The following is a 23,242-nucleotide window of genomic DNA, read 5'->3' as shown; positions in this document are numbered from 1 at the left end:
GGTGGTATTTGAAGGTGTTCGTGTCGGTAGATTTACTGGCACGTTAAAGAAGTCGTGTGGGACTACATTCCGGCACCTCAGCGTCTCCAAAAACCGTAAAAGTAGTTAATGGGACGTTAAATCAATTACATTATTAACCTAATTTAGTTTCCCTACACTTCCTTTTGGCCTTTTTCCAATTTAATAAGTATGCATTTGGGGGGGGTAGATATGGCCGAGTTTTACGGTCGGATGCCCTTCCTGACGCCAACCCAATGTGGAGGGAAGTATTCACAATTACGTGTTTCTGTAGTGGTTGGTAGTGTGGTGTGTTGTGTGTAGATGAAGTGTATTAAGACGAACACAAATACCCAGTCCCCGAGCCTGAGGAATTAACTATTCGTGACTAAAATCCTTGGCCCGCCCAGGAATCAAACCTGGGGCTCTCTGAACCGAAGGCCAGCATTTTCCCTGTTGTGTAGGCTAATGTTTTGGTGTTCATATCCCAGTTGGTGTAATAAGAATGGCACTAAGATGTTCGGAGCAGTGTTTGTTGTTCTCGTCAACAAAAATCACGCATGAACTATAAGCATGACGTCAAATTATTATGCCTATGCATGGTAGTAGAGACTCGTATGGTTATGGGGGGTAATGGGGCATGATAGCCGATTGGCATACTCACTGACTTCTCGCCGAGGCGCCCATGGTTCGAACTCTCGCCAATGCACGTGGAATTTTTAAAATGAAATTTACGTCCTAGTAGTTCGGATTCCGCTAACTGGATATTCCATGGCTATGATCACAGTATTAACAGTCGCCTAGAACATTACAAACTTGCTTCTGCATATGGGTATTATTTTTGCAGCGTAATGATTTAAAAGATGACTTCCTTATATGATTACAAAAATACACACCTGGACTATTAGGCATGCTCTTTGTTTCATAAAAAAGAGGCAATTGTCAAAATATGCAAATAATGGAACTCCCCACATTTTAAACAAAATATTACTCCAAACAGAAATAAATTTATTTTGAAATTGTTACTTGATCATTTAGGCCTATTAATGAAGAACTTCAATATTATTAAGGCTCTGTTATCCTTTATTATTATATTTTTTTTTGCTAGGGGCTTTACGTCGCACTGACACAGATAGGTCTTATGGCGACGATGGGATAGGAAAGGCCTAGGAGTTGGAAGGAAGCGGCCGTGGCCTTAATTAAGGTACAGCCCCAGCATTTGCCTGGTGTGAAAATGGGAAACCACGGAAAACCATCTTCAGGGCTGCCGATAGTGGGATTCGAACCTACTATCTCCCGGATGCAAGCTTACAGCCGCGCGCCTCTACGCGCACGGCTAACTCGCCCGGTTTTTTTTTATTATCATCATCATAATCATAATTATAATAATTATTATTACTATGTGATGAGTATTTAACTTTGATGTCTCCCTTCCACAACAATTTCTCCACAGTACTCTTCACTTCCTGCTCTGTCGTGAGAAGCTCATATCTGACAAAATTTATTTATTCAGCACTGCTTGAGGGAGACAGGAGTTAGCCATTCTTCTGCTGATTCACAGGACGAAGATCACTTATTAAATTACATTATTTTTCTAGAACGAGCGAGATTGGGTCGGAATGTATTCATTTCAGACGAATGAAATGACAGTGGCATCCATCAGTCCTCTCATATCTCCCTAGCTCTGAGCGTACTACATCATTTGAAGAATAAAGGATTTAGCTGCCAGGCTATCGACAACCCTCCAACGACTTCAATAATTCAACTCTTACTACATATTAATCACACTCCTCAAATTTCCACTCTTCTTTTTCTTCTGTAACGCTTTCACTCAGTATATCGGAAGTCGATTTTGTACGATTAAAATGTTGAGTTTGATTAATAGGTTATAAGAAAATGACAGTTGGTGGAATATCAATTGTTCTTGAGTATCAGTGTGACGTCGATTTTAGGCCGGTTTTAAATTTGGGATTCTTTTACATTAACTGGTACAAAACAACCTGTAAACTTCTCGATCAATACGGCATGATACTCCAATTATTCTTTAAAGAATATAACTAAATAGACAGAATGAGTAGCTGCGCGGTTTAGGTCAAGTAGTTGTCAGCTTGGATTCGGGAGATAGTGGGTTCAAACTCCTCTGTCGCCAGCCCTGAAGATGGTTTTCTGTGGTTTCTCATACTCACACCAGGCAAATGCTGGGGATGTACGTTAATTAAGGCCACGGTCGCTTCTTTCCCACTGGTGGTGGTGCTGATTATTAACAATGTTATTGGCTTTACATCCCACTAACTACTTTTACGGTTTTCGGAGACGCCGAGATGCCGGAACTTAGTCCCACAGGAGTTCTTTTACGTGTCAGTAAATCTATCGACACGAGGTAGGCGTATTTGAGCACCTTCAAATACCAACGGACTAAGCCAGGATCGAACCTGCCAAGTTAGTGTCAGAAGGCCAGCGCCTCAACCGCCTGAGCCACTCAGCCCGGCGTGGTGATTATTGTTTTAAGAGAAAGTACAACTGGGCAAGCATCCTCTATATAACACTTATCAAAGCGAAAAATTGAAGGTATCCGACACTTGAAAAATGAAGGTATCGGCTAAAGAAAGACAAGGGCCACGAAGGGTGTGAAAATGAAAGAGACTCTGCACCTGGGAAACCTAATACCGTCAGGGTCGGAAAAGAACAGAGTTGACCAAGGGAGATCGGATACGATAGATGAAAGTGAGGAACCTTACACAAGTAACTGGAAGAAATTCTAGGACTCAGCTAAGGGCCCAGCGGTCGCCAACTCACGCTATAAAGCTCGGAGCCCCTAGGGCCCATTTTAGTCGCCTCTTACGTCAGGCAGAAGACACCGTGGGTTTTATTCCACCGCTCCCACCCACAGAGGGATTCCTTCCCACTCCTAGCTCCTTTCTATTCCATCGTCGCCGTAAGACCTGTCTGCGTCGGTGCGGAGTAGAACAATAAAACGCATTGTGTAGGGGTAGCGTGTTTGATTCGATCCCCCTTGCCGAGCTGGATGGTTCAGATGGTAGAGCGCTGGCCTTTTAATCCCAAGTTCGTAGGTTCGATACCGGCTCAGTCCGATGGTATTTGAGGGTTCTCAAATACGCCATCCTCATATCGATAGATATACCGGCACACAAGAACTCCTGCGGTACCATGAATTAGCAATAGGGTCTCGTCTTAGCGCTCAATGGCTTGCATGTGTCACAGGGTAGCTTTCCTTTTTGCCAATGATCATCTTCCTGTTTCTCATTTACATCTGCCACAGACGTAAGAAAGAGGATTCATCATCAGCAAATAGCTTGACCTTTCATAATGAAGAATTAGCTCATCTACTGCTATATAAGGCGTACATAGCATCTTCCTCCACGAATCCCTATATTTTGATGCTCCATCTGGGAAGTCTGTCGCATCATGAGCTAATATTGTCACAGTGGAATGCAAGCATGACATAACCATCTTCTGCTTGCAAACTAGATGTCACAGACCCCATAAAAAGTGCGTTCTTTTTATACTTCACTGAAACTGATATAATCATGATTTATGAGAACTTACACTAAGACCTACAGCATTCTTGCCCACACATGGAAAACGAATGTGGGGTTCCAACAGTTTTTCCAAGAGGAATAAAACATGCATTCCGAACTTGAACAGATGTCTCATTGACCAAACATTACCATTCCAAGTAAGCATCAATGAATATAAATAACTGCGACAATTATTTTACTTCTCTTTAAATATCCACGTCCTGTAAGTCTACATAAAAACATATTTGTACTTCAGTCAGCATATACTGTACGTGCACAAAGAGTTTTGTATGTACTTTAGTCATAATCTGTCAATATACCTGTCTATATAATTACATGATTTTTATTCGCTTTCTGAAGAATGAAATGGTAATGATCACTCTCTGTCCGACAGATGAGTCCATTTTTTTTAAGTGGGGATAATATAAGATGAAATGAAATGGCGTATGGCTTTTAGTGTCGAGATAATTATGATTAAAATTCCCGACCCTGCCAGAAATCGAACCCGGGACCCCTGTGGTCAAAGGCCAGCACGCTAACCATTTAGCCTTGGAGCCGGACATATAAGATGATGAGAAAAGTGGAATGATGAATGTTTGAGTAAGAGTTACGACACACCCTCTTGGCTAACCTCCTTTCTTTCTTTCTTTCTTTCTTTCTTTCTTTCTGTTATTTTATTTTATTTCCTTCACCGAGAAAGTTTGGTACGCGGTTTGGGACACGTAGCTGTCAGCTTATATTAGGGGAAATAGTGGGTTTGAATCCCACCGTCGGCAACCTTGATTATGGTTCTCATGGTTTCCCATCTTCACACCAGGCATATGCTGGGGCTGTACTTTAATTAAAGCCAAGGTCACTTCCTTCCCTGCCCTAGCCTATCTTATCGTCACCCGAAGCCCTGTCTTGGTCGATGTGACGCAAAACTAATTAGCAGAAAAATCTTGTTCTTTCCTTCATTTTTTATTCATAGTGTGATAACACACTTATCGTAAAATATACAGTACAGATTGTCAAAAGACATCAATAAATTCCTGTTTTTCTCTATCGGTCGAGTTTGGAGTGAGCAGGAAGTGTCATTTTTCTTTTCGAGATATCTCTATGTACTTACGTACGTATATCACGTGAAAACGTCCGAACAGATTTTAATGAAATTGTGAAACGTCTGCATAATAGTCAACTACAGTGTATTATTATTATTATTATTATTATTATTATTATTATTATTATTATTCAAAAATTGTGATCAAAGATGAAATAGAGCATTGTATGAACTAAATGGCCACTTTCATAGAGCGAGAGAACCGGACTGAGTAGCTCAGATGGTCTGAGTAGCTCAGATTTCTGAGGCCTAGGTGGCAGCAGATTCGATCCCGGCTCAGTCCGGTGGTATTTGAAGGTGCTCAAATACGTCAGCCTTGTGCCAGTAGATTTACAGGCATGTAAAAGAAAACCTGTGGGACAAAATTCTGACAACCGAGCAAATGGCGGTCCGATTTCGGTCACGTAACTATCAGCTTTCATTCGGGATTAAGTGGGTTCGAACCTCACTGTTGGCAGCCCTGCAGATCAAAACCTTCATTAGCTGCCAATGTTCATGCATATATTTATTAATTACATTTTAGCATCTTTAAAGTACATTTTTTGTCACTTTGTGAGACTCCAGTTATGAACATAATATACATATAAAGAAAAGCTACCAGTGAAATTTACATTAATACAGAAAGCGAGTGCTCATTTTCATTACAATCCTGTCAATAGTCCTCAAAATATTATACCCGTGCTATGAAAATAATAAAGTTTAGAAGAGCAAGAAAGAAGACGATAATCAACAAGAGAATTTAAGATTATCGTAAAGAAGGGGAAGAATACACTGACGGGAGATATTAAAACTTCCCTCCCCACAAACATTCCAGTGGCAAGCTGACTTACTTGCTTCTCTCGGCAACGACAAATCTATTATTGTGAACTAGTAGTTAAGTTTTAATTTCTTGAACACTCGACCATACCTTGCCTTCATGATCTACTTATCTTCTCAATCGTAGTGAAATAAATATTATGCCACTTGTACAAGAAATGATTATCAAACATCCAAAAAGCGTGCCCCTTTGAAAAAATCCGTTGATCAATAAAAGAAACTCAAATTGATAACGATTAATTAATTAAGTGATTTGTATCTAATGAACCGTTTTCGAGAGACATGTGTATGGAATATTGAGTTCAGTGTATCGAAAGGGGGAAACAGACTCGATGCCTATGAAACTGTTGATGATTGATGTTTGTTGTTTAAAGGGGCCTAACATCGAGGTCATCGGCCCCCCTATCAAACTACCACGAATGAAAATAACGACCATGACACACAAATGGCTTCGTATTCATAGCTGGACTACCTGAATCACTTGACGCCATGCCCCTTTATACTATGCAAACATCTGTATTGTTTTGGTGGGCTAGTACAGTGCACGAGCTAGCTAACTTCCCTTGATACTAGTCTAATGCAGAAGAGGCCCTTGATCTTCATAAGGAATATTTGTCTTCTTCTTCTTCTTTTTCATCTTCTTCTTCTTCTGTTTCTTGCTCAGTACTTCCTTGGTCCATGAAAAACCAAACGCACAGAAGAATGATGGAGATATATTGCTGTGAAAGATCTGGGACACCCCGGAAGGTCTTTCTTGTTCATTTAAAGTGTTATTTCGTTGCATGCATGATTTATCTCACCCAAGACTTGGGTCTTGAAAAAAAAAACAGGAGGATCTTTTTTCGTAACCATGCTGAGAAAAGTGGATACTCAACTTACTCCAGCTGGTACCTCGGTACTGTGTGTGTGTGTGTGTGACATCAGTGCCATGATGGAATGCTCTTGTTTTTCTCACTTTAATTTGGTAGTCGCGCACGCTCATAAATCACTTCGCCCGGTTTAATTATAAGAAAAAGGCCCTACTACATTCTACGGAGCAAACGTTCGCGAGTAAATTTGAAGATCTTGGAAACATGATGGAAGACCTGACTTAGTGGAAGAAAATCAAATCCCAATGGTGTTATCTTATGGTATACAAAAACATGAATAATTATTCTTGTAATAGCTAATGTTTCTTACATAAATAGTGTGTACGCATGCTCGCATTTGATGTAATTATTTTCTTTCTTTCTTTCTTTCTTTCTTTCTTTCTTTCTTTCTTTCTTTCTTTCTTTCTTTCTTTCTAGTGTTGCATTGTGTATACGAGTAAAAATATTCGTTAAACAGAGTCCAGAGGGACCGTTAACGAAGTGAAATTTGGTTCAATTCTATTGAAATAATGCTGCTTAACCATGTTTCTACTATGCCTTTGCTGAAGAAACCTAGCGTTTACAGTCCACTATGTCTTCAGGTATGGGCTAGAGCAAATTTGTTACTTTTTTGACCTGTCCCAGTCTCATTCTTGGCTTCGACAAAATGAATGTGACAGGTATGAGCGATGCTAGTAACGCCATTACCGAGCGAGTTGGCCGAATGCGAGCTTCCATTCGGGAGAGTGGGTTCGAACCCTACTGGCGGCAGCCCTGAAGATAGTTTTCCGTGGTTTTCCATTTTCACACCAGACAAATGCAGGGGCTATGTTTTAATTAAGGCCACGGCCGCTTCCTTTCCACTCCTAGCTCTTTCCCGTCCCATCGTCGCCATAAGACTTATCTGTGTCTCTGCGACGTAAGGCACATTGTGAAAAAAAAAATTAATGCCATTCCTTATGCAGGCAGTCCCTGTTATGAAAATTAAAATCCACAGCCTGTTTCCAGTCATTTGACCGGGTCAGGAATGGCATGAATGAAGCCCCCCATCTAGCGGCGAGGACAGGAAATGTGCCGGCTGCCGAAGCCTGTCTCACTCCTCTGGAGCAATGATAAATGACTAACAGATGAAATGTTAATGGAGAATGGTTGCTGGAATGAAAGATGACCGGGAAAACCAGACTACCCGGAGAAAATCTTGTCCTGCCTCCGCTTTGTCCAGCACAAATCACACATGGGGTGACCGGGATTTGAAGCACGGTATCCAGCGGTGAGAGGCCGGCGCGCTTCCGCCTGAGCCACGGAGGCTTCTCCCTGTTATGAATGCTGTGAAAATGTTACTCATAGGGTCGGTTAGTGCGTACACTTCAGTGGACTCGGCGTCCGGCTCCATGGCTAAATGGTTAGCGTGCTGACCTTTGGTCACTGGGATCCCGGGTTCGATTCCCGGCCGAGTCGGAGATTTTTACCTTAAAATGGTTAATTCCCTTGGCTCTGGGGCTGGGTGTTTGTGCTGTCCCCAACATCCCTGCAACTCACACTATCCTCTACCACAATAACACGCAGCTACCTACACATGGCAGATGCCGCCCACTCTCATCGGAGGGTCTGCCTTATAAGGGCTGCGACCGGCTAGAAACAGCCACACGAAATTATTAGAGTGGGCTTTGCAGACTGATACACATAGCAACATTTGGTCCGGTGAAGAAAGTAACGGGAAACTACCTCAGTCCTCATTTCCTAAATATGCCTCTTCACTGATGCCTAAGCCAGTTGATAGTATGTTCATACACGACATACAGATTCCTCCTAGTTTAATTGTCTGTGTCATTTGGCCATTTTCTTCCTACTCCTCTAACCAACAGCACATGGGCTACCCATCTAATTGATTACAACGTCCATCTTTCTCAACATGGAAGATGTCACGGGAACCAACGGGTTTTTTTTTTGCTAGGGGCTTTACGTCGCACCGACACAGATAGGTCTTATGGCGACGATGGGATAGGAAAGGCCTAGGAGTTGGAAGGAAGCGGCCGTGGCCTTAATTAAGGTATAGCCCCAGCACTTGCCTGGTGTGAAAATGGGAAACCACGGAAAACCATCTTCAGGGCTGATGATAGTGGGATTCGAACCTACTATCTCCCGGATGCAAGCTCACAGCCGCGCGCCTCTACGCGCACGGCCAACTCGCCCGGTAACCAATGTTTTAACATGGCATTGCCGTCGTGACATTTCCCCGTCAAAATTCTCACAGTTGCGTGGACTGAGGATCATAGAACACTATTCTTGATTAGAAATCATACAAACAGTTCACACTGAATATTCTTCTTCTTTTCAATTGTTCCCACTTAGTTGGGGTTGGAATGTCGTGTGGGTTTGGTCCAATTTTACGTCCGTATGCCCTTCCTGAGTGCAGCCGCAAAGGGTGTATTCAGTGTTGCGTACTGAGTCGTGAGTGACGAACCCAAGTATCCAGTATTTTATCTAGAGGAATTAACGCAGCTAAAATTCCTCATACGATCGGGAATGGAACCCAGAACTCTGAAACGAAAACTGCTACGCTAACCATTCTGCCAAGGATCATAACTATACTCTGAATACTATTATTCAGTTACGGAATAATACTTTTAAACTCCATTGATCGTCTGAATCACAGAACGAAACACTTGACAATAGTGGTGGTGGTTATCGATTTAATAGGATGTACAACTGGGCAGCCATCCTCTGTTTATGCTAATCAGAAGGAGAACGGAAATGGTCCTAAAATTCGAAGAGTGAAAGTATCATTAAAAGGGGAAAAGCCACAAAGGGCGTGAAAATTAAATACTCCCTAGGCCTCGTAAACCTGTTAGTATTGGGGTCGGAAAAGAACTAGAGTTAGCCATGGGAGGTCAGATAGGAAAGATGAAGGCGCCACAAGAAAGTGGAAGGACTGACAGACTCAGCTAGGGGAACAGTAGTCGCCTGTCTTGGGGTTACTGCGCCCACCCACAGGGGGTACTTGAAAACGGAATCTAACTTTCTATTACACAACCATAAAGGTTTTATGTTACAATTTTAAAATTATTGTTTTCTAATGACATATTTTGGCTTTATTTCATTAACCTTCTCGAATCCCAACACAGCCTCGACAATCTGTTGTGCTCTTCACAAGAGCGGCCTAAGTTTGGGCATATCAGAAGATGCTCCTTGCCCATTGAAGAATTTCGCTGTTTGTACTGTTTCGGTCCAATTTTACGACCGTATGCTCTTTCTGATGGCAACCCCAAAAAGTGAACTGGTATTAACAATTTTGAATCGATAAATTTGTGCCAAAAAACAGTTGTGATCATTGTTAAGAAAATTTCCTGCTACTTCTCCCCTTGATTTACTTTAATTTTGAAATGGTGCTACTCTTGAAATATTAAAAAAATGTTGCCCGTGGTTCATTTTCTCCCAGATGTCTTCAAAATGTTGGACTGTAACTTGTTGTAACTCACCCTGGATCACTCTCTGCTCTTTACTCTCGACGACTTGCTGTGTGACTCCAGCTAGCAGAGAAGCCAAACGCCACTCTCCCTATGGAAATTGGAAACTGGTGGATCGCCTATAGCACTGAGACTGTTGTGTGGTATGTGTGATAAGGCGTAGTCGGGCTTCACTTGCTCTGAAGTAACTCGACACTTTGGAAGTGTCCGTATCAGGTAGTCAATTAACATCTTGGCATTAACAACCATAGACTCTCTCTCTTTCTCAAATTAAGTCCTTAAGTTCATTTTAACTCATCATAAATATTCGATGGAAATGTCTTGAAACATCCATCCAGTAATAATGAGAATTATATTCTCTCGACTTCTCAGAAGTACATAAACTTACACAGAAAACATTTAGTAATAATGTTATTAGTTTTTACGGTTTTCGGAGACGCCGAGTTTGCGGAATTTAGTCCCTCAGAAGTTCGTTTACGTGCCACTAAATCTACCGACATGAGGCGGACGTATTTGAGCACCTTCAAATACTACTGGGCTGGGACAGGATCGAACATGCCAAGTTGGGGTCAGAAGGCCATCGCTCCACCATCTGGGCTACCCAGTCCGGTAGAAACTGGGCTATAAACCGAGGCTCCTTATCGCCTCTTTGCTTCTTGATATACAGGAGAGACTCCCACTTAAGAGCTAACTATTCTTATCCTACTTAGTGCTGAGGTTAGGAAAGGTAGAAGCATTTATATTCCACGTATTTTTCTAGCGCTTTAACGTCGCATTAACGCAGATCAGTGTTGGCGACAATAACATAGGAATGAGTTATCATTGGAGAGGAATGCTCCAGCATTTGCCTGGTGTGGAAGTGGGAAACCACGTAAAACCATTTTCAGGACTGCCAATGATGAGGTTCGAACGCTCAGTCTCCCAAATGCAAGCCCACGGCTACTCGGCTCCTACCGCGGAAGCAACTCACTCAGTCCATTTACTACTTCAATGGCTTTCGTGGTCTGTACGGAGATAGTCGGTTTATTATTATTATTATTATTATTATTATTAAATTGAGATAAAATGTTTAATTACCATACTTATTGACTAACTTTTAAAACAAATAAATATCCTTTTTAATTAACTATGCCACCACTTCCAAGCTGGGTTCTCCAGTGTAACTAGTTCATTATGCAGAAGTGCTTTAACTGCTCATCTAAGAGAAAGAAAATTAATTTAATAACTCGGGAAATATATCACACTCTCGTTGGCGAATGATGCAGTAATAACATGGAGTTCCCCACCTAACTGTTCTTACGCGCCGGTGAATCCCCTTTTAAATAATGCATTCCTTTAAGCTTTTTACCTTATGCCCTCCGTTTCTCCTTATATATTACAAAAGTCTTATAATATAGTAATATTACTGCTAGTCTAGAGACCAAATTTAAGGCTTAAAATTAAAACAACCCACCTTAATAATGAGGGGAAAATCGCTGTGATGTGATAAAAGATGTGAGCGTTAATTATTGTGATTGTTCTTTATATACATTCTGTCTAGTGCTGAAGATCCTAAATAGCTTCGTTTATCACAAGAGGTTAGTTGAACTGAATTCATAATTGTGTTTGTCTTTTTAACATTGCCAGACCTCTTACTACTCACGCCGACCTCTTTTTTCAACAGGAGCATTGTCTTCTTGAAGGTAAATATAAACCTGACCTTCACATCTATTTCTTTGGGAGCTGTTGCGAATAACACATGATATATTATTCCGTTTTGCTGTGAAACATCGACGACGTGCAATATTCGGAGGACTATACAGCCTAGCACAGCCAACACAGAAATTCGAAATGTTTGAAGTGTACGGGTTAGAAAAATGCCGCCGAGCTCGATAGCTGCGGTCGCTTAAGTGCGGCCAGTGTTCAGTATTCGGGAGATAGTAGGTTCGAACCCCACTGTCGGCAGCCCTGAAAATGGTTTTCCGTGGTTTCCCATTTTCACACCAGGCAAATGCTGGGGCTGTACCTTAATTAAGGCCACGGCCGCTTCCTTCCCACTCCTAGCCCTTTCCTGTCCCATCGTCGCCACGTTGGTGCAACGTAAAGCAGCTAGCAAAAAAAAAAAAAAAATGCCGCTGCATAGGTAAAAATATAAATTGTCTGAAGCAACACCTGTGATTATTTTCAACATATTTCTTAAAAATCTCTAAGAATTCATTTTGAAACAACTTATGATGTGCACTCTACGATTTCATGCTTCCCAATTTTTGTCATAGCAGCACTGATTTTATTCAAGTTTTCGCCTAATGTGCGTCCCTTTTTTCCTCTCCTGTTATGTTTCAAGAAGCTTCGCAAAATAATTATCTCGCTGTGTTTTCCTTATCTGTTATTTTTTCCTTTTTTTCCTCCCTTATAAGTAGCAGATGACTAACTTAATATTTTAGATATATTTTGTAATAATAATGTTATTTGCTTTACGTCCCACTAACTACGTTTACGGTTTTAGGAGACGCCGAAGTGCCGGAATTTTGTCCCGCAGGAGTTCTTTTTCGTGCCAGTAAATCTATTTATACGAGAGGCTGACGTATTTGAGCACTTTCAAATATCACCGGACTGAGCCAAGATCGAACCTGCCAAGTTGGGTGTCATAAGGCCAGTGCCTCAACCTTCTGAGCCACTCAGCCCGGCTAGATATATTTTATCGTATCGCTGAGCACATTAATTTTACCGTCGTGATCATTGCTACTTTTGAAACCTATAGAATTTTGGTAAGATCCATAATTGTTGTCTGTCTTATCAGTACAGTGTGTAAGCATTAGGATCATCGACAGAAGATATCTGGAGAAAAGGAACAGTGTTTGAGGCCTAGTCGGCGATATGTAAGACAGACTCAAAGCGCGATATTTGGCTTGTAGAAAATTGGTAACTGGTCCAGGATTTGCAAATAATTCAGATTTTTGCATAGCAATAATGTACTCATTTTAAACTTGATGTCAACTGGAACGCCTGTGTGTTGCAACCCGCATATCAGCATTGACGGAATAGTTGCATCCGAGGAAAGAGACATAGTTTATCCTCCGTTGAATCTTTTTCCGTTTCTTAGCCTTTTCCTAAATGTACAGGAAGTCTGCTCTTGAGGATTTGGCGCAGTTTAACAGCCAGATGTCCTTTTTGACGCCAACCCTATGGTGGTTGATAGTGTGTTGTACGGAAAAGAACATAAGTGTATAAAATACACAAACAATCAGTTCCTGAGTCAGAGGAATCAACCATACACAGTTAAAATGTCCGACCTGGCAAGGGATAGAAAATGAGCTAACGAGTTTTAGATGCAACATGTCATATATCTATGTCCAGTGAATCAGTGAAGAGGGTATGTTTGCTCGTTAGTAAAATTCACTTAATCTTGAGCTACTAGAATATAGATGCAACACTAATCAGCCCTTTCTGAATTAAAATTGAAGATAAAACCGAAATAACATATTCAATTTCTCTTCCATTAAGTGATGTTGAATGAACTAAAATATGCAAAGCATCTGTTCGAAAGAATCCGAAGTTGTGCTTTAGCGATCTGCTCGGCGCGATACCTCTTTTTGTTCTTCGCGTTAATTCCCCACGCTTTCCTGTTCGAATGAATACATTTATCTATTGTTATTACATCATCTCGAAGATCTAATTATGCAACTCGAACTGTGGTATTTAACTTGGAGTGGGACTTCCTTCTGTTATCTTTTACTGTTTGATGTAATTCACTGTTTGTTTTGAGAAAACTTCTCTTTCTTTGTTGATTTAACATCTTACTTCCATGCATTAGTATAAGTTGATGAAATATTTTTAAAGCTGCGAACTTGGGTTTCGTCTTCTGAAATTCTTACAAACAAGTCACTGTGTAAAGTGCTTTAAAATATGCGCTCATGACCTGCATCATGAAAATCTCAGACGAAAACGGAGATATATTATTCCTCCTGGCTTTTTTCCAGTTACTTGGGGTCGACACATCATGTGATTTAAGCCTAGTTTCAGAGCAGAATGCCTTTCCTAACGCCGACTCTTTCATCATCATCATCATCATCTGTTTACCCTCCAGGGTCGGCTTTTCCCTCGGACTCAGCGAGGGATCCCACCTCTACCGCCTCAAGGGCAGTGTCCTGGAGCTTCAGACTCTTGGTCGGGGGATACAACTGGGGAGAATGACCGGTACCTCACCCAGGCGGCCTCACCTGCTATACTGAACAGGGGCCTTGTGGAGGGATGGGAAGATTGGAAGGGATAGACAAGGAAGAGGGAAGGAAGCGGCCGTGGCCTTCAGTGAGGTACCATCCCGGCATTCGCCTGGAGGAGAAGTGGGGAAACCACGGAAAACCACTTCCAGGATGGCTGAGGTGGGAATCGAACCCACCTCTACTCAGTTGACCTCCCGAGGCTGAGTGGACCCCGTTCCAGCCCTCGTGCCACTTTTCAAATTTTCGTGGCAGAGCCGGGAATCGAACCCGGACCTCCGGGGGTGGCAGCTAATCACGCTAACCACTACACCACAGAGGCGGACACGCCAACTCTTTATGAAGGGAAATGTTCACTATTGGGTGTATGTGTTGTGGTTGGTGCCAATGTGTTGTATTTAAATTAGGACGTGTATTAGGACGAACACAAACCCCTCTGCCCCCGAGCCAGTGAATATTAAGTAGGACCGGCTAAAATGCCCGGCCTATCCGGGAATCGAACCTAGAGCCTTCTGTACCGTGGGCAACTTCGCTGACCAGGAGCCTGACTTGTATGAAAATTGGAAAAGAAACAGACAACTATCTGTTCTATGGGATTTCACAGGTACAATTTGCTAACACGCAATGATAAGCAATATCTCTCTACTTTAGCCGGCCCCACGTGTAGAAGTAGCTTGCCTACCTCTTACTCAGAGCGGAGGCCCCGAATTCGATTCCCGGAGAGGTAAGTGATTTTTACGTGGATCTGAGGGCTGGTTGGAGGTCCACTTAGCTTAGGTGATTACAGTTGATGAACTATTTGATCTTGGGATAGCGGGCCCGGTCTAGAAAGCTAAGATTAATGGCCGAGAGGATTCGTCGTATCGACAACACGGCACCTCGATATCTACAGACCTTCGGGCTGATCACCGGTCGCTTGGTAGCCCAAGGCCCTTCGGAGCTGTTGCGCCATGAGTTTTTTAGGTTTACTCCAGTGGCTCTCAAAAAATTTTACCCCTGGGCCTCCTCTAATCACTTCCCAGTATAATTTCTAATTTCTTTATCAAAACAGAAGTCATCGTTTCAAATTTTATTTACTTCACTTGGTGTTTTTGTTGATAATACTTTTGGTTCTACTCAGCATGAAAGTATCGCATGTAGTTCACCAATATACATGGTTTCATATGAAAGTGTATTTTTCATTAAGAAAACCATACGAGGTGTGTCCGGTGAGTAAAAATACAGAGGCCAATATGTATTCACATATTTAGTTGTCAAAACTTCCACCCTAAGTAAATTACCGATACCTACTTGATTTTATAATGTCGTTGTCGCCATTCACCTAATACGTATTCAGTCTGGATAGTAATTTCCCTAATCCAGAATCACAGAAGTCTGTCGCCTGCCTATTTACATCAACCACGTCTTGAGATTCAACTCGTTATCGTCATCGAATCGTTGACGGCCAAGGTGTTTCTTCGGGGAAAGAAAGAAAGGAGGAAAGAAAGAAAATATCCTTGGGCACAAAATTAATATTCACCCTGCTTCCAGAGAATCCTCAACACCACTTTGTCTATTCATCATGTTTCCATAATCGCCAACAATTTGCCAATTCATTTCCGGTAGGTGCTCAGTTATTGTGATTAAAAAGCCGTATGATAGTACACATCTCATATTTGGTGGGATTTTCGATAGGCGCAGCCATTTCCGACACATGTTAGTCGAACAAGACTTGGCGTACCGCTGCCAGATGAACCCTGGCAGAAAGCGAAAAGGGTCAGTCAAAGCCAGTGCGCATTACAGATCAACCTTCGGTCTATATATGATGTACCTTTATTTTTCGGACACATTTCATATTTTGTATCGAAGTTAATTATCACTGACGGGCCTGTTTTTAGAACAGAATTTATCAAAACATAGTTGAATATCAAAAATGGAAAATCTAAATTCCTTAGTAATGTTTGGTCTTGAACGAATTCTTTCACTTAATTTTTGTCAAAGCAGAAAATCCTGCCTGACGTAAGTTGTTGTGGGAGAAAACAGTATACTACGTGATTTTTTTTGGCTGAAAACAGGAAAACCCTAACCAATATAAGGCAAATTTCCTTTTAACGAAGAAAATACTAGTGAGACACACAATGGTTCGTTGCTCCTTTATATTCATGGACGATGGCCCAAGAGCAGTTTAAATTGATTTTTAATCTTATTAAATTCATAAGAATTATTGCAAAATCATTATTCAAAATAAATATTTATTTATGCAAGCTTTAATTTTTGCCCAACCGGGCGAGTTGGCCGTGCTGTTAGGAGGACGCGGCTGTGAGCTTGCATCCGGGAGACAGTGGGTTCAAACCCCACTGTCGGCAGCCCTGAAAATGGTTTTCCGTGGTTTCCCATTTTCACATTAGGCAAATGCTGGGGCTGTACCTTAATTAAGGCCATGGCCGCATCCTTCCCACTCCTAGGCCTTTCCTATCCCTTCGTCGTCATAAGACCTATCTCTGTCCGTACGACGTAAAAAATAAATAGAAAAAAATGTTTTTGCCTGTAATAAAGTACACTATGGTGCGCCCACCTTCTGCCACTGGGGTGCCGTCCCCCATAGTTTGATAACTAATTGCTGTACTTCATTTTTACCATACTATCACCCCACATCGCAGTAATGCAACCACAGCACATTAGCATGAGAAGGCCATCGAATATTTCGGACGTTTTCATCTTTACACATCTTTTCATCTTTGTCTGGTCACAAGAAAAGCTTAGCCTATAGAAGTATCAGATCCACAATAATATAGTCCACTATCCATATATACAGTGCGCTTTCAATATTATGTTTTTAGAAAGAAATATGAAAAATTAACCTGTTGATCACTTCATTTACTTTAAGTGATACCACATTTGTGTTTTTAGTAAACATATACTTGAGAGAACTCCCAAGGAATTTTCATTTGAGTTATTTAAATTACATTTTGTTTGTGTTTTACTTTTATGCATGTGTATCACGTAAGTGCTGTGTTTTGTTTCTTATGTATTAATTTGTTTTTTCTGAACATAACTCTTATTTTCTTGTGTTGTTTCTTGTGGATGAATAATGGGGGAAATAGTGTAATACATTGTTAATTATACATCGTAATTATTTTTTCTGAAAGTTTTCAAGGATACAGAGTTTTAATTCATTTTGAGTTACGAGCTGGCATAGGCCTATTTTACTCATAATATCATAAAGTGTGTTGGTGTAACATTTTGTAATGCCAGTCTGAGTAGCTTAGAGGGTAGAGCGCTCAGTGCGGTGATATTTGAAGGTGCTCAAATACGTTAACATCGTGTCGGTACATTTGCTGACACGTAAACGAACTCTTGCGGAACAACATTCCAGCACATCGGCGTCTCCGAAAGCCGGAAGAAAAGTAGCTAGTGAGTCATAAATACCAATATTTTTTTGAAATCATTAAAAATGTTAGTTGCAGACATTTGCATATGGGTTTAAATAAATGACAGCGAATTGAATATTTTAGGGATACGTAATCAAAGAGTGGAGGAAAGGACACAAAGAATAGCTGCTGAATGTCATCGTAGCCCAGAACTTCCGAAGGAAATGGTATTTTATGAACAACGTCATATTGGTGTCTGTCTTTGAATATTGACAATGGGACTCGAATTTATACGAGTGCCGTAAAATAGGATATGCGAGCGGTTACGTGGCACTGTTTTCGATGTGTACTATGTATTTGACGCGCATAAGAAGAGTGTCGATTTCACCGTCGTAAAGCATGTTTTCAAAAGGTGATCAGCGTTCGTGGATTAAAATCGAGGTTGCCCGTGGCAAAAATGCATCAGCACGTTATCGACGATTACATCAAGCCTCTGGCGAGAATGCATTACCGTATAGGACGGTTGCATGGTGGGTCAAGGCGTTTCGTGCGGGTCGGGTTGAGACTACACCGTACAGGTCGGCCGTCCATTCCTCAAGATCAGATTGACATCGTGAGTGGTCTCGTTTCCGTAGACCATCGATGGACTGTCCGGAAATTATCCGTAGAGGCAGCTTTACTCCGCGCAGTAGGGCATTCCGTCGCTGTCATCAACAGAGAACGCCTTTCGAGCGGTCCCCAACGGCTTCCTGACATGTTGAAAAAGGTTATAGACTAACCGCAGAGAATATGTGCCGTAACGTACACTAAAGTGAGTTGGTTGCCCTGTGTTCAACATACATAAATCCAGCTCTGTTACTAATATTTCCAGCTCTCTTCCCCGGGGGAAAGACGTCTCAGAGCCCCATATGGGGTGATTGGCGTTAAAATCTCCCAATAAGAGGAAGGGAGGTGGAAGCTGATCTATAAGATCAACTCACTGACTACAGTGAAGGAATTTATTGCATTTGCACTTGTCAGTTCATTAAATATTGCCAGTACTTTATTTACATCCCTCGTATGATTCAATTTCTCTTCCCCCCCCCCCTCTCTAAATGCCTACATTCAGCAACAGTAGGGAAAAATCTTAATGGATCACTCTGTAGGCTATTTGACCTCCATCCACAGAAAATAAGCACAGATTAATTTACATCTGAGTTGCATTATTCTTTTATTTTTGCATGGTGTTTATTTTATTTTGCTTGTTTCTTTGTTATATCCAGCATGCCGGTCAGGAGAATTCAGATGTGACGATGGAACATGTATCGATGAGCGACTGAAGTGTGATCGAAGACCAGACTGTCCTGATTTCAGTGATGAACTGAAATGTCCCGGTAAGTTCTTCCAAAAGAAACAAGTTGGACTAACGGAGGAGGGAAGCTCTTGCTTACTAACACATGCCTGCGCTGTTTATAACAATACCTTAAGAGAACTACTTCAAGTTATCGGTTATTAATTAATTTCGTGTAGCTATTTCCAGCCAAGTGCAGCCCTTGTAAGGCAGACCTTCCGGTGAGGGTGGGCGGCATTTGCCATGTGTAGGTAACTGCGTGTTATTGTGGTGGAGGATAGTGTTATGTGTGGTGTGTGAGTTGCAGGGATGTTGGGGACAGCACAAACACCCAGCCCCCGAGCCATTGGAATTAACCAATGAAGGTTGAAATCCCCGACCCAGCCGGGAATCGAACTCGGGACCCTCTGAACGGAAGGCCAGTACGTTGACCATTCAGCCAATGAGTCGGACCAAGTTATCAGTGTGTAGGGCGCATAAGATGGCCACATGCCCCAGACTCATTCATTGCTTCTAGGTTCCGTTTGTCATCTTACCTGTCTACCTCCCTTTGTTGATATCTGTTCTCTTTCGGGTTCGACGCTATTAGGTATTCGAATCACTAATTTCCCCGTCCTTTGTGCCCCTACCCTTCCTTGACCCGATATTCTCCTTCACTGAAAGATCACAACTCTTCTCCCACTCCTCCACCTCAATTGTTGCAACAAGGGGCTGGTAATGTTGTGTCGACATAAATATATCTAATGGATAGGAGTCATCTGATATTAGCGGTACAAAATATGCGACTCGATGTTGCCTAGCAACCGTGCAGACTGTGATGTGAAGTATTGGTGGATGACCGTGACTGAGAGACATAACAGTACAGATGATCTTGCAAGCTATGATGTGAAGTATTAATAATAATAATAATAATAATAATAATAATAATAATAATAATAATAATAATATAATAATAATAATAATATAGGATATAGACTGCAGTCTCGTACAAAAACTGAGGAGCTCTCAAACCTTGCGGCCGACATCAGAAAAAGACGCCTGAAATTTTACGGACACATCAAACGCCTTCCAGTAAACAGACTGACAAGAATCTTACTTGAGGCAGCAGAAAACATCAAAACAAATAGGTAGACAACGGAAATCCGCCAAGACCTGGAAAAATCAGGAATCAAAGTGGCCGACATCGCTAACCGAATCTGCTACAGAACGAAAATCAACAACTGGGAAGTAGAGTCAGAGAGGAACCACAAGAAGAAGATAGAAGCTAAGTGGACAGAAGAACGAAGAACCACGATGAGAGAAAAACTGAAGGCCGCCTGGCAAAGAAGGAAATGCACAACTTCTAAGTGAGCTTTGCGTGATCAGTTTTCTGCTCTTTTTCGCATCTAATAATATTATTATTATTATTATTATTATTATTATTATTATTATTATTATTATTATTATTATTATTATTAATAATAATAATAATATTAATAATAATTAATTAATTAATAATATTAATAATAATATTAATAATAATAATAATAACATTTGTTACCGTGTCTGCATGAAACAGAGAGGTGAAAGAAGGTGCGGAAATGAATGGGTCGATATAAGGTAATCAGCAAAGCCCGGATTTTCGTGCCGTAACAGATTAGATTGCAAACTTAAATTTGGTTAATAGGAAGTGTCGGCCACCCGCTCTTCCACAATGTAGCAAGAGTAACATAAATTGTAGGACCTCTGATGGGCCGTACCCCTAATGTTTATGCAAACCCCATAACATATTCGTTGTGAAGGTAGACTGTACTTGCTGCTCTCTTCAGAAACTGTGCATTCTAACCTATTAATGCATAACAATCCGGGCTTTAGTAATCAGAAAATGAATGTATAACTTTAAAATTATAGCTATATTTTCTTTCTCTGCTATTTTTTTTGGTTTATTTTCAGATGTTAAATTTTAACAATTCAGGTACAAGAGTCCATAGAATTAGGTAACAATTTTAGAAAATTGAATGCCAATTAATTAACAACTTTGAGCTTGAAGTTCCCTAATTATACATTCTTCAAGAGCCCTGCGGCTCCTTTCAAAAACAGTCAAGGAGACGGATCTCCCAATTCCATTTACACCATAGTCAGAGCTTCTTTGCTGTACAAGTTTATCTAGGTGACTGTACTCCAAACCTTATAACATTACAGCCTTCCAAAGGCACCTTTCAGCTTTTACATTAATAACCAGAGCATGTTTGCTCTATAAAACTTACACGTAGGAATCTATTCCCAGAAATTTCCAGGCCTATCAACGTCACAACCTACATTTTACAAATTCAAGCAATCTCCTCAACAGTCTAATCTCTTAACACAAAAGGAATGAAATAGAATTTCAGAGGGGTATTGAATACCCATTCCACCGGGCCTTTGTGAAAAACAATAGGTTAAAGTTACTGGCCCAAAAATCAAAATTGTGTGTAGGCGGACACTTGCGCTCCTTGGAAATTTAAATGAAAGGTCTAAAACCCTATTTGGGCTTATGGCCCAGAGTTACAGAGGCTGAGCCTATACTACTGAGGTGACTAGATGGAGGAAATATTCGAGTTACAACGGTTACAAACAGAAGACGGTTACAAAGTCATAGTCACCTCAAAATCAAGCTGATAGGAAACACGAGAGGGTAGATCACTCTCTATTCCCTGATTACGTTTAAGTTCCTTAGGCTTGTTTGAAACTTATGTTAGAAGTTTGAAATTTACATTTTAGAAAATTAAAGTTACATTATTAAAGACTGGAAACCTTCCCCTCGAGCTGGCTGTCAAAGACTATCACTCAGTTAAACCGGGACTGCCATTACCTTGAGCTGATGGACTTCTCGGTGATGGACGAGGTGCGGACTGGAGCGATGAATAAGACAACCTGGTCGAAAATGTGCCAGCTTTTATAGTCAAGAGGAAAGTTCCAGAAATCCCTGGGCTAAAGCCCGACACACCCCCAATTTTGATTGGGTAATTAAATAAATACTAGACCCAGTTTGATTGGCTAAAATATACATACACAAAATTTTCTATTGGCCAACATCTTAAGTTGGCGGGAAGAGATCGAAGTGTTGTAAACTTTAATACACCAAAAACAAAGAATAATCAACTCAGTTTAGGAAACCTGTATGTATGTATGTATGTATGTTCAGTCTTCAGCCCTAAGGCTGGTTGGATCCTTAACAGCTCCGCCATCAGCTGCCATAGATGGCCTAGGCATCACTGAAGAGGCGTACTAGGGAAATGAGGAGTGAGGTAGTTTCCCGTTGCTTTCCTCACCAAGCCAGAAGTTACTATTACATATCAGTCTGCCAAGCCCACTGAAATACATGCACCAACCGACCCTATGAGCAAAATGTTCACACCATTCATAGCTGGGACTGGCTGCAGAAGGAATGGCATTACTAGCATACCTCATACCTCAGTCACTCTCATATTGTCAAAGCTAAGTATAAGACAAAGACAGATCTATGAAAGTAACAAAATTACTCTAGCCCATACCAGAAGACATAGTGCACTGTAAACACTAGGTCCTGCCAGCAAAGGCAACCTAGAAATCCAAAATTACTTAATTTTAGTAGTCAATCTTCACACCTGAGGGCATAACATAAATTTATAGTAGAGACATCTCTATGGAAATGTCCAAATTTCTTGTATTAAATGTTGCGGCTTTTAGATGGTAGATAGCGTTCTCCCAGGCGCTTTATTTACATGAACGGGGTGGATGTACCATCCGGTATACTACTACTACTAATAATAATAATAATAATAATAATAATAATAATAATAATAATAATAATAATAATAATAATAGGCCTGGTGCAGGTCTTTCGAGTTGATGCCGTGTAGGCGACCTTCGCGTCTGTGAGGATGAATTCTGATGCTGAAGATGGCTCATACTCAGCGACCCCGAGCCATTGGAATTAACCAGGGAAGGTTAAAATCCCCGACCCAGCTGGGAATCGAACCCTGGATTCCCTACGCTAAAGCAAAGCATGTACTTAAAAGAAGCGCGCTTCGTATGATCGATTACACGAAGGAATCAATAACTTTGACTTTTGATGTTGGTGACACTGTTGTGTTGCCTGCATACATATAAGTGTTTCTCTAAAGAATTACCGTATGTTAAACAAGCATGATATAAATTGCCTTTATTACAATCACTCATCTGCATGGAAGTTGCATGGTAAAGTACTTTAATTGGTGTGTGCATGTGTGGTATGTTAAGTTTATCTTATATCCCGAAACAGTCCGGAATGGTGAAGTACTATGAATTCCGCTCGGATGATTTGAAATGAAGTGGATAATTATTAAGAAAGTCCTTACCAATAGGGAGTCCAACCTCATTGTTCCTTTGTAAAAATATTTTGGAGAAGCATAATTTAGTTCAAAGTTTCTAAACAGGAGATAATCGGAAAGGTGGACGTCTTATTATTCGAACCAAGATTTTTTTTTTTTGCTAAGGGCTTAACGTCGCGCCGACACAGATAGGTCTTATGGCGACGATGGGATAGGAAAGGCCTAGGAGTTAGAAGGAAGCGGCCGTGGCCTTAATTAAGGTACAGCCCCAGCATTTGCCTGGTGTG

General features: G+C 41.1%; 1 protein-coding gene across 10 annotated transcripts in view; it reads left to right on the top strand.

Moving 5' to 3' along the window:
- Window positions 1-23,242, top strand: part of trol (terribly reduced optic lobes) — a 918,151-nt gene that overhangs the window by 381,596 nt on the left and 513,313 nt on the right. For all 10 annotated transcript variants that reach the window (XM_067149795.2, XM_067149796.2, XM_067149794.2 and 7 more), the window contains one exon: window positions 18,578-18,688. In XM_067149795.2, the coding sequence (XP_067005896.2) occupies window positions 18,578-18,688 (111 nt within the window). The remainder of the gene's footprint in view (window positions 1-18,577; window positions 18,689-23,242) is intronic.

This window comes from Anabrus simplex, chromosome 6 (assembly GCF_040414725.1).
Source record: "Anabrus simplex isolate iqAnaSimp1 chromosome 6, ASM4041472v1, whole genome shotgun sequence".
Taxonomy (NCBI): domain Eukaryota; kingdom Metazoa; phylum Arthropoda; class Insecta; order Orthoptera; family Tettigoniidae; genus Anabrus; species Anabrus simplex.
The sequence above is the reverse complement of the archived record's forward strand: the minus strand, read 5'-3'. Positions and strand labels throughout refer to the sequence as shown.